This window comes from Lissotriton helveticus, chromosome 2_1 (assembly GCF_964261635.1).
Source record: "Lissotriton helveticus chromosome 2_1, aLisHel1.1, whole genome shotgun sequence".
In the NCBI taxonomy this organism is placed as follows: Eukaryota; Metazoa; Chordata; class Amphibia; order Caudata; family Salamandridae; genus Lissotriton; species Lissotriton helveticus.
The window spans coordinates 1525855373-1525870328 of NC_136059.1; the positions used below are offsets into that span (position 1 = coordinate 1525855373).

The following is a 14956-nucleotide window of genomic DNA, read 5'->3' on the forward strand; positions in this document are numbered from 1 at the left end:
ATGCGCGTTTCAGCCTCCATGATGCGGGACACAGCATTCCGCAGATCCTGGCGCAGCAGTGTGACATCGGACCCCACAGCCCCTATCTTCGCGTCCAACATATCCCGGAACTGGGTTATGGCTGCCATGAGGGCCGCGTTATCTGGTCCCGAGTCTTGGTGGCCGCCCGTCGCCCCTGCACCTCCGCTGGGCCCCGTAAACTTGTCGATTGGGCCTTGCTTGGGGGGCCCCCGACCGCCTCCATCTCGTGTCATGGCTACCAGTCGCAGGAGTCTGCCCCCGCGGGGGCCTGTTGTCGTATCCGCTGGCGGGCCCACTTCCCAATCACCGGTGTTGCGTAAATGTGTCTAGCCCCTTCCCGCTAGCTAGCAGGTTCCAGCCGGCCAGGGCCCGCGCCTCGGTCCCGTGCCCCTAGTCTCCTCTACCAGGTCCACTGCTGGGTGGGCATCAACTTCTCCCCCGGATCCCAGGGCGTAGGGTCACCCCCTGCACTGCCCGGCCCACCACCGCGGCCCGATCTGACCGCCAAAGTACGACGTGGATGACCCCTTGCTTTCCAACACACCAGCAATGGCCCAAGTCCGTGGCCCCCGGACAGGGGCAGCGCCCTCCCTTCAGGCTCCTGATGACGGTACCACCGGAGGGCCCCTGCCAGGCAAATTGCACTCCTATGGCCACAGTATATAACGAGGGCAGGCCCGATGTCAGCCGGCCACGCTCCAGTCCAGCCCCCCTCAGCCACGGGCTCCAGGGCCGAGGTAGGCTCCGCTTAGGCCCCTGCGCGTCTCCCACTGCCGATGCGGCCCGATCCGACCGCCGCTACACTGGCCACGGGGCCCCTTCCGACCTCATGGTCCCGCAGATCCCCCCGCTCACTCTCCCCAGGGGATCGCCACACTCCTCCTTAATGTCTGTCATTCTTGGGCCGGTGCTGTCCAGGGAAGCCCACGTCGGGCCAAGGGCCGGGGTCCACCTCCGGGGAGCACTCCAAACTCGAGAACCCGGCTTCACTGCCGGCTCTAGGCCTCACCGTCCTGCTGCCTCACAGGGACAGGGAGCCGACCATCGTCCCCCGGATTGTGGAAAAGTAAATTTTGCCATGTTCTGTGTCCCTACGTGTCCCCCATCTTATGTTATGTGTGCATGATTAATATGCATATGTATTCCCCATGTTCGATTAAAGACGCAATTATAGTTGTGTCCATCTCTAGTATGCCAGTTTCCAGTTCTCGTGAAAGCTACGAATATTGAGCCTATGTAAAGTTACGTTGCCACGTTTCTCAGTGTGCACGTTATTTCATTGTAAAGTCCCCGTTTCTAGGCCTCAAAAGGGCCCGGACACCAGATTCAGCTCCTGTCTCCTGAGCCCTCGCTGAGGAGCGATACAGCCCCCACCTGTGTTCCTGACCCTTCCCTTACTTCCTGCCTCACAGTGCCCGGCTCGGCCTGGCTCTGCCTGCCAGTCTGCCAAGAGTATGTTATGATTTTAGTTATCAGTCCAGCCCTCCTTCTCTGCATTCCTAAGCTACTGAATCGCATCAATAGTTTCTGTCATCGTCTAGCCTTTACGTCTCCATGTAAGAGAAATACTGTATTAATGGTCATTTAATATTCCTCATCACGCACTACATGTAGAATAATGCATGCACCAGTCTTAGAGTCTGTTAGCCTTTACCCCGATAACTTTTGGATTCTATCAACATGTTCTCTAAACATCAGATACTAGATAGTGTTTAGGTACATGTCGCCCTGACTCTCCAGACTTCAGTCTCTGCTCCTAGCGCAGAAATCATAGCCCCCAGTTTCTCCTAATAACACGTCATTGTCAGTTTACGCGCACCACTAGGTTAGAGGTCCCGGCTCCTCAGGTAGCCCCCTCCATGTTTCCGCCCCATTTATGACATATTCTGTTACGATTACATCACATGTCTATGTTCACGCCTCTTGTTACACCTACTTTCACCCTTATCTTTCGCGACTGCTATACACCCCACCCACTGCTCCGCCTATTGTATGTATTGTAATGCAACTGTTTTAGTATATATGCTTGTGCACTATTATTAAATGTTACGCCGATTCCGATCCTGCCCCCGGCAGCGCTGCCATCCTATTCCTGTGCAGGTTGTCCTGTTCCTGTCCTTTATGCTGTATTAAACCTGCAAACTCCTACTACCTCGAATCTTGACTCTTATTTATTGAGCTATCTGTTATTACTATGTCCAGTCAAACCTAGATCCGGTATTATTTATTTATATACCACATAATGGCGCCCGAATAGGGACTTGCCCTTTCCCCACGCGCCGGTGAAGCCACGTATGCCCCCTGACCCTCTGCAGCCGTGACGGAACTCTTCTGCGCACCGGCAGATATTTCTGCTTCAAGTATCCCTCAGGCCCACGGAGGAAACGGAGGTTGCGGTCCAGCATCCAGACGAGGCGGTGGAGGAACGCGGCGAGTCCCGACCAGAGCCCAAGCCGAGAGTCCAAGGTCCGAGGTATCCGGAGGCCCACCCGTAACATAAGTCCGAAGTTCGTCCGTCCGGCGTCGAAGCAGTCCAGTCCAGTCCGAGGCCTTCCGTTCTTGCTGCCCGGTGAGTACCGTTGCTGGGGTAGTATCTAGACAGGGTCAATCTAATTGACTCTGGTCCGTGGGTTTGGTGGTACACAGACCCAAAACGAAGTGTCCACTCCGGTGGATGCGGGTCCTGACGTGTCTCTTTATGAGACCGGTAAGTTTCGTACTGTTTCAGCAGTGCATCTAGTTTCTGTTCTAGTCAGTTCTGTTCTCGAGAAGATTCATGTATTCTGTTTTCCGTATTTCAGGTAGTGTTCTGTTCGAACTGTTATTTTAAAATGTCATTCATGTATTTTAATGTCATGGTATGAAAGTGGTGTAATTATCGTGTTCATTGTGTATTGTAATTGTGTCTAGATTACAGTCCAGTCATGCCGTTGTTTTCCAAACTACGTCAGTTAAGAACTAGAAAAGGTCTGTTAGAAGAAGCAGTTCCTGTCCCGCCTAGGGACAGTCCAGGTCACTTTATGTATCAGAAGCATGGCATAAGTGCCATATTGTATCTAGATTTATGGGTCGAGTACACCAAGGAATTAGAAGAAAAGTATAGATGGCCTGTATCAGGCACGTGGGATGCCGAGTGCATCATGCGAGTAGAAGAAGCATTATGGAAAAAGAAAGCCAGACAGTCACAGAAAGATGCCATCGAGTTATGGCGCAAAGAATCTCATAAAAGAACCGAAAAAGAAATCAGAAAGTCAGAATTAAGTAGAGAATCCATAGAAAGAGCCCAAGAAAGGGAATTAATCGAGATAGGTGAGCGAGTTAAAACCGAACAGTCAGACAGACAGAGGAATGCCCTCATTAAGGGTATGTATCCTCTTCTTGCCGAGGGCTTGCCAAAAGCAACCCCGGAGGCATCCAGTAATTTTCCGCCACCATTAGTTCCGACCAAGCTACGTCACAAACCGACCGCAGCTGATATTTTTCTCTCGTCCTATTTGGACGACACAGTCCCAGAATATGCAAATCCTGTTCCACCAGCTCCTGTAAATAATGTAAATCCTGCTCCTCCAGTCACCAGGGCACCTGTTGCAGTGTCTGCTACGGTACCCCCGGTCCAGCCTACATTACAATTTCCCGCCGCGCCAGCACGAAGAGTATCAGTTGACGATTCTAGTTTAGGGGCCGCAGGAGGAGGTCCTCCTGGTACCCCGCCGTCACACCAACGTGTAACGTTAGTCGAGTTACATGAACGTGCGTTACAGCGTACGCCCAAATATAAGTCCGTCGCAGAAATCCGACGAGCTCTTACTGAATGCCGCTATGATCCAGTCACAGGCGATGATAGTACGGTTATATATTCCATACGTGTAAGACGGGTGACCGGGTATTTGGACACCCTACCGGATATGAAAGAGGATCTAGACAGAATATATCGTTTCATCCGTACAGGGGATGATCCAGAAAGTATTGGCGAAACCATGTCCCAAAGGAAAGCTGAGATCCAGCTCATGATATTAAAGTTTCTGATCAATTGTTTAATACGGGAACAAGATTCCCCGTTCAAAGATCCGGCCGAAATGAGAACCCTGACAAGGTGGAGTGATAATATAGCCGAGGGTAAACACAGAACCATCAGTAGTATAGAGAGTATGTACAAGAAAATTCGTAAGGAAATAATAAGGTTACACGAACAACGTAAAACAGCACAAGTAAGCGAGAAAGAGAATGACTCTCCTACAGAAGAGGTAGAGGACGAGAATCCCGCCAGAATAGCGTATGTAGGTAAATCTAGATTTCCAGACCGCCATTCACGTTTGGAACACAAGAAAATCTTTCATCATCCAGCACCAGAACAAGGTTCTCTAGAACAAGTATTTCAAGCTACCGATCACATTTTGAAATCACGAATTGGTTATAGTGAGTTAAGTACTATGTATGAACAAGAACTAGCCCGATCAGCAGTCCAATGGACTACTGATTCTACCACTTTTCCAGACGAAATAGTGGCACAAATGTTTCTGAAACTGCCCCCAGCCGAGCAGCGACTGGTGGGTATGTATATGATTCAGCACCTCATCACATTGTATGAGGGTCAACATTCTGATCCAGGTCCGTTACATGATGTCCTGAACGAGTTACTCCAGTATAGATGGAAAGGTTTAGGTACCGATTTAATTAGTGTCATTCTAGAACAGCGTCATAAATATAGTATGTTTTTGAACCCATATTTTGTTCACGTCTCACCTCCAGAAAGTAAACCGTTTTACATAGATAGACAGAATCCGTTACGAGAAGTACACCCAGTCAGGACAGCAGATGGTGAAATGCAACGAGTATTTGTTTACACCCCGATTACAAAGATGGAACTCTTAGAGATGAAGAAATTAATTCCCTGTCACGACAAAGATCCAGCAGGGTTCCACCGAGAGTTAAAGGACATGCTCCGTATGGGAGAATATACGTATCCAGATATTATTAAAATGTTAAAAGTCCTATTGCCCGCCGGGGTATATGAAAAACTCAAGGAAAAAGAATGGGAGGTGGGAGAGAAAAAGATCGATTGGGCAGTTCTAGAAGCTGAAGATAAGATACGAGTACCAGGTACCGGTCTTGGAGAGAAATGTAAAGAATTACCAGAACTGTTAATACAAGTTTTGCCAAGATTACTAGCCACGAAAAAGGAAGACTGGGATGCAATCTCAGCCTGTAAACAGAAACAAGACGAAGACACTAGTGATTTTTATTCTAGGTTTGAGAAATGTTTCATTATAAACAGTGGCTTGAAGACGAGTAGCGAGTCATACCCTCATCTTTTTGTTACTAAACTAGTCGAGAATTCAAGTCCACAAGTTAAGAATCGAGTTTTAAAAGTCGAAAGTACATGGCAAGCTAGTACCCCGTCCCAGATGTTACAGATGCTCCAGTACCACCAGAATAGAATCAGAGAAGAGCAAGATCACGAGAGAAAACGTATGAAAGACACGAAAATGAAAGTACTAGTTGCACAATCTGTTCCACAAGACAGTCAGAAGAGGGGTCCGAATCAAGCCAGTCATCCTGCAGCTCCCGTTAAAGGGACATGTAATTATTGTAAACAGCCAGGTCATTTCATAAACGAGTGTGCAGTTCTGAAACATAATATAGCTACCGGTAAAACTAAAGAAAGACCACGTCCGCCTAGACAAGAACAAGTTTCACAGACTTCTCAGCCACAGAATGCACAACAGACAGTTCCAGCACCGCAGCCTATTGCTGCAACACAGCATGTTACACAGCAGATGTACCAGTATGCTCAGGCAGAGTATCCAGAGTACCAACAGTATTCATGAAACAGCCTAGAGAGGGAGGTAGGCTTGCCTCTCATCGAGATTCCTGTAGATCAAGAAGGTCCCTATGTTCATAGTCAAGTACTAGGGAAAGACAGAAAGTTTCTGATTGATACAGGGGCAAGTAGGACGACCATCAGTCACGCCGAAGTTCCAGGGGCTCCGCTCTCAGGCTCTAGAAATGTTTCCCTTGGATTTTCAGGAAAGCCTATTGTAAACGAGATATCTAAGCCAGTTACTCTAGACGTAGGTCCATTGTCCCGTACTACTGATCTATTACTTACGAAGTCATGTCCAGAAAATCTGTTAGGCATTAAGACACTGAAAGAATTAGGTGCAGTTATTTGCTGTTCCCCAGAGGGAATACGTTTGTTTTTACGTGACTTCAAGGGTCACTATGTATTACGAGATTTTGACCCAAGATTGTCAAATGTTCCGCAGCATCTATGGGCGCAAGGTCCAACTGATGTTGGTTTCATGCAAATCACACCCCATCGTGTGACTCTCAAACCAGGTGTAGTGTTACCACGAATCAGACAGTACAGATTGCCACCTGAGGCTGTAGCAGCCTTATCCAAAATAATTGACGAGCTCATTGCTCAAGGAGTAGTTGTAGAGACTGACTCCAATGTATGTAATTCTCCGATCATTCCAGTCATGAAACGTACTGATCCAAATGCACCTCCAGTATATCGATTAGTGATTGACCTTCGAGAACTCAATAAATGTATTATTCCCCAGTACCCAGTTGTCCCAGATATTTCATCCCTATTGACAGCCATTGATTCTGAGGCAATATTCTTTACAGTCATTGACCTCAAGAACGCGTTTTTCAGTGTCCCCATTCATCCAGACAGCCAGTTTCTTTTCGGTTTTTGTTTAAATGGAAGGAGCTATAAATTCACACGAGCTCCTCAAGGTTTCACAGAAAGTCCTAGTATTTACAGTCAAGCACTTAAGAGACAACTAGACAGCATTCACATGCCAACTGATACTGCCCTGCTCCAGTATGTCGATGATCTACTGATTACAGCCCGTTCTGAACGTGCTTGCGAGCGAGCATCACTTACAGTCTTGTATTTCCTTGCCGAGATGGGGCACAAGGTGTCCCCTTCGAAGCTTCAATTCTGTGTCCAGCAAGTGATCTATTTAGGCCACTTACTGTCCAAGTGGGGTAGGCAGTTGACACCGGACCGTATCCGGTTAATAGCGAGTCTTCCTCAGCCCAAGACACAGAAGGAGGTACGTGCTTTTATCGGCCTTACTTCTTATTGCAGACAATGGATTCCTCAGTATGCATTTCTAGCTAAACCACTGATACAGTTAACGACACAGGAGGCAGCCGTATCAACTGTCCTCCCTTGGACATCTGAACATACACTTAGTTTCAATGAGTTAAAGAAAGCTTTATGCCAAGCTCCTGTTCTAGCTACACCGAACTACAGTAAGCCTTTTACACTTTTTGTCACAGAACGTGATGGTACAGCATTATCTGGTCTCACACAAGATCAAGCAGGACAATACAAGCCCTGTGCTTATTTTTCGAGCACATTAGATCCAGTAGCCCAGGCTCTGCCTGCGTGCCTCAAGTCAGTTGCAGCCACAGCACTAGCTATCAGACAAAGTGATTCCATAGTATTAGGACATTCCTTGACAGTACAAGTTCCACACTCCGTGGAAGTTCTTTTGAACCGAACACAGACTCAGCATTTGACAATTGCACGTTTAACAGGTTATGAACTGACACTGTTCCAGCCACACATAGAAATCAGACGCTGCAACGTTCTAAATCCTGCTACACTGTTACCATCAGTTATTTCAAATCCTGCCACACACGACTGTGTGGAAGTAGTTAACACTATGACTAAGCCAAGACAAGATCTGACAGATATTCCATTACCAGATCCTGACCTGACACTTTATGTGGATGGTTCATGTATGAGAACAAGTACAGGAGAACTAGTAGCCGCGTATGCAGTGACTACTGACACTGAAGTTATAGAAACACACCGTATTGACACCCTGTCTGCTCAAGCAGCAGAGCTAGTTGCTCTGACACAAGCCTGCATACACGCCAAGAACCTGAAAGTCAATGTTTACACAGATTCACGCTACGCCTTTGGAGTCGTACACGACTTTGGAGTGCTCTGGCAAGAGAGAGGTTTCATGACTTTTCATGGAACCAAGATTCAGCATGGTCTCCTTATTCAAGCTCTGTTAGATGCTATACACTTACCGACATCTATCGCTATCATGAAGTGCAAAGCACACACGAAGGTTACTGACACTATTTCCCAGGGTAATGATCTAGCAGATCGAACAGCCAAGCTTACAGCACAGACTCCAGACATGTCAGTTAATCCGACACAGACACATATTCCAGATCCGACTACTAGTATGACAGTTAAGGACCCCACTCAAGATGTCATAGATATCCAGTTACATGCTACTCCCGATGAAATCAAGAAATGGTCCGAACAAGGAGGGGTCCAGACAGATCAGGGATGGGTAACGAAGGGAAAAGCCACATGGTTTCTCCCCGATTCTATGGTTCAAGTCATTATCAATACCGCACATAGTCCAGCACACTTAGGAGAAAAAGCCATGTTAGACAGTATCCAGAACATTTGGTTCAACAAGCATTTACGAGCTGCAGCCAAGCAGAAAGTCCGTACCTGTATGATATGTTGCCAGTTCAATCCAGGTAAAAGTGTCCCGGTGGAACAAGGTGGATTCCAGCCCCCTGATCACCCTTTTGAAGTCCTCCAGATGGATTATATTCAGATGGAGCGATGTCGAGGTTTCAAGTATGTCCTTGTAGTTGTATGCGCTTTGTCCAGGTGGACAGAAGCATATCCAGTCCCAGATTACACAGCCGCGACCACTGCCAAGCAGTTGGTTCGTGAATTCTTCCCCCGCTATGGACTCCCAAGGGTCGTATATTCTGATAACGGCCAGCCATTTTCATCTGAATTGATGAAACACGTTTCCCTGTTGTTAGGATACCAGTGGAAGTTCCATTGTGTACGCCATCCTGAAGCAGCCGGTCTCGTAGAGAGACATAACCAGACCCTAAAAATCCGTATCGCCAAAGTCTGTAGAGAGAAAGGTGTGGACTGGCTAGTAGCTCTGCCAGTCGCTTTGTTTTATATGCGCATGGTCGCACATTCCAGATCAGGTCTGTCCCCGTACGAGGTCGTTTTTGGCCGCCCCCCTAATATGTGGGGTACACCTAGACCCCGAAGTATTACAGATGTTTCAAGTAATATGCTGACAGATTACCTAGCTTCCTTGATGTCTGCCCTACACTCTTGTCGTTCACAGGTTGCCGCCGCATTTCCAGACAATACCGAGGTGGCACCGCATGAAATCGTTCCCGGAAGTCTGGTTCTTGTAAGGAACTTTGATCGTTCAAGTCCGCTGGAGCCTCGCTGGAAGGAGCCAAAACAGGTCCTCCTGGCCACCCGTACTGCCGTCAAGCTGGAAGGCAGGAAGGGCTGGGTCCACCTGTCTCATGTGAAAAAGTTTTATGGACTAAAGACTGTTTCCAAGAACATTTCCGAGGATTTCAAAGACTGCCAAAGTACTATTCTTAAGGACTGTCCCGCAAATGACAATGATATAAATCCCTCCCTGTTAGAGAAAACTCCGCAACAGGAGTATAAGCTAAAATTAAGGTCTAGTAAAATAAGTCAGCCAGTTTGATTGTCTAAGTCCTCCCCTAGGTGAAACGGTTAGACCGGTTTCTGACATGTATAAAATAGACCCCCATAGAGAGAGAGTTAGTGAGAACTCTAAAAATTGCATTATTGTTTTATGTTTTCTGCTATATCTCAGCCTTATGATTACCTGCACAAGTTATGCTTTTTATTTGTGTTTTCCAGTTTCTCATGTAAATAAGTCTTCTAATACTACAGTAGAGCACACGTTTAGTGATCTGCCTCCTCATGAACTCTCTTATCGTCTTGCTATGCGAAATAATTCCTTTATCCGCATGTTACATTATTCACACCAGACCAGCAATGCCACTAATTGTTGGGTGTGTGGTCGACTCCCCCCTTTCCAGATACCGAAGGGAGTTCTGCCACTATTTCCTTATCCATTTTCACATACTGGTTCGTGTGGAGCATGGTCCACGTTAACGTCATCTTCAACTGATATGTCCTTCCTGAACAGTACATGTTTTCCAGGCAAGCAAGGTCTTCCCCACAGAACAGGGTTAGATCTAGAAAATGAGGTTTATAATTTGGGTAATTATTCTTCGAATTTTATGGTCCTGAATGTTCAGTCTGATACTACTCCAGTCTTACCTGCTATGTCAGTACTACCAGTCAAAGGCGAATTATGTGTCAGAAATAATGGTTCCGTACATGTAGGACACAGTGATTGTACTACTATTGTCAAGTATAGTGACAGCAGGAAATCTATTTTCAAAGCTTCACGTCATTCTTATTTTGTTTGTGGTCAGACCGCATATGTTCGTCTGCCCCTCGATTGGGAGGGAACCTGTTACATTGCATTCCTTCTGCCACCAGTTTTTCTAGCCCCACCTGACTATCATAGGAATTCCCACCTAGTACATACTAGACACAAGAGAGACCTCCCGATTGTCGATTATACTGAAACTGCTCTAGAACAATACGTAGATATCAATAAAGGTGTCTTTCCTTATTTAGGTACTGTCGTGAATAGTAAACTGATACGTAGATTAACCAGAACCCTTGAAGCAGTAGTGATTGAGACTACCTCTGCTCTAGGTAACTTAACCGAAGAGCAATCTTTTATGAGAATTGTCGTGCTCCAGAATCGTCTCGTCCTTGACGTCATACTGGCCGATAGGGGCGGGGCATGTAGAGTCATCGGATCTAGTTGCTGCATTTTCATTCCTAATAACGCGCCGTCTGTTTATTCAGCTATAACCAGACTCCATAAAATTGCCCATATGTTACACCAAGACCCAGGCACCTGGACATGGTCCGGTTGGTTTTGGAATATAATTTCCGCCTGGGGATGGAAAGTAATGTCCTTTCTAGGTATTGCAGTAGCGATCATATTCAGTTGCTGCCTCTGTATACAATGTGGCCCTGCGATTTGTGGCATTTGTGCTACCTCTTGTATTCCTAGTCCCAAGTCCCGTTCTAAATCCCGTTCCAAGACAATTCGAGACGAGCAAATGATACTGTATGAAATGATAGATGGTATCATGAATATTGATGTTTCCTGATGGAAACGTAGTGACAAGGAGGGAATGTGGAAAAGTAAATTTTGCCATGTTCTGTGTCCCTACGTGTCCCCCATCTTATGTTATGTGTGCATGATTAATATGCATATGTATTCCCCATGTTCGATTAAAGACGCAATTATAGTTGTGTCCATCTCTAGTATGCCAGTTTCCAGTTCTCGTGAAAGCTACGAATATTGAGCCTATGTAAAGTTACGTTGCCACGTTTCTCAGTGTGCACGTTATTTCATTGTAAAGTCCCCGTTTCTAGGCCTCAAAAGGGCCCGGACACCAGATTCAGCTCCTGTCTCCTGAGCCCTCGCTGAGGAGCGATACAGCCCCCACCTGTGTTCCTGACCCTTCCCTTACTTCCTGCCTCACAGTGCCCGGCTCGGCCTGGCTCTGCCTGCCAGTCTGCCAAGAGTATGTTATGATTCTAGTTATCAGTCCAGCCCTCCTTCTCTGCATTCCTAAGCTACTGAATCGCATCAATAGTTTCTGTCATCGTCTAGCCTTTACGTCTCCATGTAAGAGAAATACTGTATTAATGGTCATTTAATATTCCTCATCACGCACTACATGTAGAATAATGCATGCACCAGTCTTAGAGTCTGTTAGCCTTTACCCCGATAACTTTTGGATTCTATCAACATGTTCTCTAAACATCAGATACTAGATAGTGTTTAGGTACATGTCGCCCTGACTCTCCAGACTTCAGTCTCTGCTCCTAGCGCAGAAATCATAGCCCCCAGTTTCTCCTAATAACACGTCATTGTCAGTTTACGCGCACCACTAGGTTAGAGGTCCCGGCTCCTCAGGTAGCCCCCTCCATGTTTCCGCCCCATTTATGACATATTCTGTTACGATTACATCACATGTCTATGTTCACGCCTCTTGTTACACCTACTTTCACCCTTATCTTTCGCGACTGCTATACACCCCATCCACTGCTCCGCCTATTGTATGTATTGTAATGCAACTGTTTTAGTATATATGCTTGTGCACTATTATTAAATGTTACGCCGATTCCGATCCTGCCCCCGGCAGCGCTGCCATCCTATTCCTGTGCAGGTTGTCCTGTTCCTGTCCTTTATGCTGTATTAAACCTGCAAACTCCTACTACCTCGAATCTTGACTCTTATTTATTGAGCTATCTGTTATTACTATGTCCAGTCAAACCTAGATCCGGTATTATTTATTTATATACCACAGGATCACCCAGGCGTCGGGGACTCCAGATGAGCTGGCCAGGCCTGCCAGGCGTCCTCGCGGGTCTCTCTGGGCTAAGGACCGGCTCTGCGCGCCAGCTCCCCCTGCGCCACCACCTCGCCAGCCGCGGGGACCCGCGAAAATCCAGGTCCCCGGCTCCACCAGGCTGCACAGGCCCCATTCTACACGGCCGCGATGTCCTGCCCCGGCGCACCAAATTGGCCAAATTTTCGCTAGGTGCGTGCTGCCGAGGTCCGGTGCAGGATCCTCCCCTCCGGGTCGCGCTGGGGCGGGGGGAGGCAGGATATTTAGGCGGATCTGTGTCTGGCAGGACGGAGCTCTGTTGAGCCACGTCCGCCATGATGGCTCTCTTGGCCACGCCCCCAAGAATAGTCATTTTAACCCCTACACTATCCAACACTTACCCTACTATTACACCCCCCTGGAGTAAGAATAGTAATTTTAACCCCTACACTATCCAACACTTACCCTACTATTACACCCCCCCTGGAGTAAGAATAGTAATTTTAACCCCTTCACTATACAGCACCTACCCTACTATTACACCTCCCCTGGAGTAAGAATAGTAATTTTAACCCCTACACTATCCAACACTTACACTACTATTACACCCCCCTGGAGTAAGAATAGTAATTTTAACCCCTACACTATACAACACTTACCCTACTATTACACCCCCCTGGAGTAAGAATAGTAATTTTAACCCCTACACTATCCAACACTTACCTTACTATTACACCCCCCTGGAGTAAGAATAGTAATTTTAACCCCTACACTATCCGACACTTACACTACTATTACACCCCCCTGGAGTAAGAATAGTAATTTCAACCCCTACAATATACAACACTTACCCTACTATTACACCCCCCTGGAGTAAGAATAGTAATTTTAACCCCTACACTATACAACACTTACCCTACTATTACACCCCCCTGGAGTAAGAATAGTAATATTAACCCCTACACTATCCAACACTTACCCACCCAAAACCCCTATTTTCCCTGTATCCCGTGCCAGGAGTTATTTTACAAATGTAATTAAATATATATTTTTTTGCGTTTTAATGGTATGCGTAGTATTGTTTTGCATTGTAATGGCACTTTTAATGCATTTTATATATTTTGCGTTGTAATGGTATGCGTTGTTAAAACATTCGTTGTAAAAGCTTTTGCGTTGTAAAGGCATGCGTTGTAAAGGCATGCGTTGTAAAAGCATCCGTTGTATCGTCATACATTCCCACCCATGCTAGCAAATAACTCAAAGACATTTGTAACTCACCTAAGCAGAGGGCAGGACTGGGTTCTCCTTTCTCTTCAGAAGTCAAACGTGGAAATTCTGTAAGATATTACACTTCTATTCAAATTATAAATTAATTAATCCTTTTTTGGTTTCTTTGCCTCTATACAGAGAGGGCAGCACATCCCAGCTTTAATGGCAGATGTAAATCGCACGGCAAGGTATGAAGAATAGTCCCTCTCATGAACATGTAAATACTACGAAACCCCAGGCAGGTTTGTGATGAGGTGGCTGATGTTCCTTTCACATCAATATCTAACATTTACTCATCTGGGTCTAAAGTGCTTATAGGATATGAAATGAAATGAAATGAAAATGAAAATGAAATGAAATGAATGCAAATTTATACCGCGCAGACTTAGCCCAATGGGCATCAAGGCGCCTCACTTCGCTTAGGAACAGGGTTTACATTCAAGCAACCTTAATTAGATGTATTAAAGCTTAGTGTTTAGTGTTGTCTTCTTTCTAGCCTTGCAGAGAGTGAAATGATGTGAAATACGACAGGGGTGAACCTGATCCCTTCAGTCAGAAGAAATAGGCTGCACAAGGAACAAACAACTAAGGACGTATATACATTTCCAGAGAAGATGAGGTTCCCCGCTATTGAATCAAAGCACTGTATCAATTTTACAACACAGTAATATTTGTGACGTACCTGAAGCCAGGTTGGCTGAGCTTTCTCCTCCTTCTGTGTAGATGTGGTCCATAAAACCTACTGCCGGTACGTTTCTGAGCAAAGGAGCTGTGGCTGGTTTAGAGGAAACAGAGTTCAAATACTACTAAAATAAAGTTCGACATTATTCTTTCCTTACCAAATAAAAAAAATATGTCCTTGGATGAAATAATTCCACAATAAGCCCTCCCGATCCACCACCACCCGAGTTGACATAGCTTTCATGTCAAAGTCAAAGTCAAAGTCAAAATTTATTATGTTTTGGCTCTCACTGAGGGCCACATAAAAATTAAACATAGCATAATACAATAATAACAAATAAAAGAAAAAGGATGTATAAACATACATAATTAATAATGAACGAACAAAACACTACAGTTATCGGCTCTTAAAGTGAGCCACGGCAACATCCCAGCAACCTCAATAAATATTTAAGAATCCTTTAAAAAATTTAAAAATTCTACAACAAAACAGTTCATTAGGAGGGCAGTAAAGAGCATGTACAAACAATTTAGCATTTGAGATTCCCAATTGTAAACAAATAGGTTTAATCCACTTAAATCGCAAGGAGCGTAAAGCAGGACAAATAAACAAGACGTGGTTACGATCTTGAACAGCGACATTACAGAAGTTACATATAGGGGAACCCCCGTACCATTTTGCTAAGAGTGAATTAAGAGGGAGCAA

The 14956-nt window shown here is 45.9% G+C and overlaps 1 protein-coding gene across 4 annotated transcripts in view; it reads right to left on the reverse strand.

The window, feature by feature from the left end:
- Positions 1-14956, reverse strand: part of LOC144818760 (uncharacterized) — a 155453-nt gene that overhangs the window by 38818 nt on the left and 101679 nt on the right. For all 4 annotated transcript variants that reach the window (XM_078676484.1, XM_078676485.1, XM_078676482.1 and 1 more), the window contains exons 6-7: positions 14252-14344; positions 13579-13635 (exon numbers count right to left, since the gene is read on the reverse strand). In XM_078676484.1, coding sequence (XP_078532610.1) covers positions 13579-13635; positions 14252-14344 — 150 coding nt within the window. The remainder of the gene's footprint in view (positions 1-13578; positions 13636-14251; positions 14345-14956) is intronic.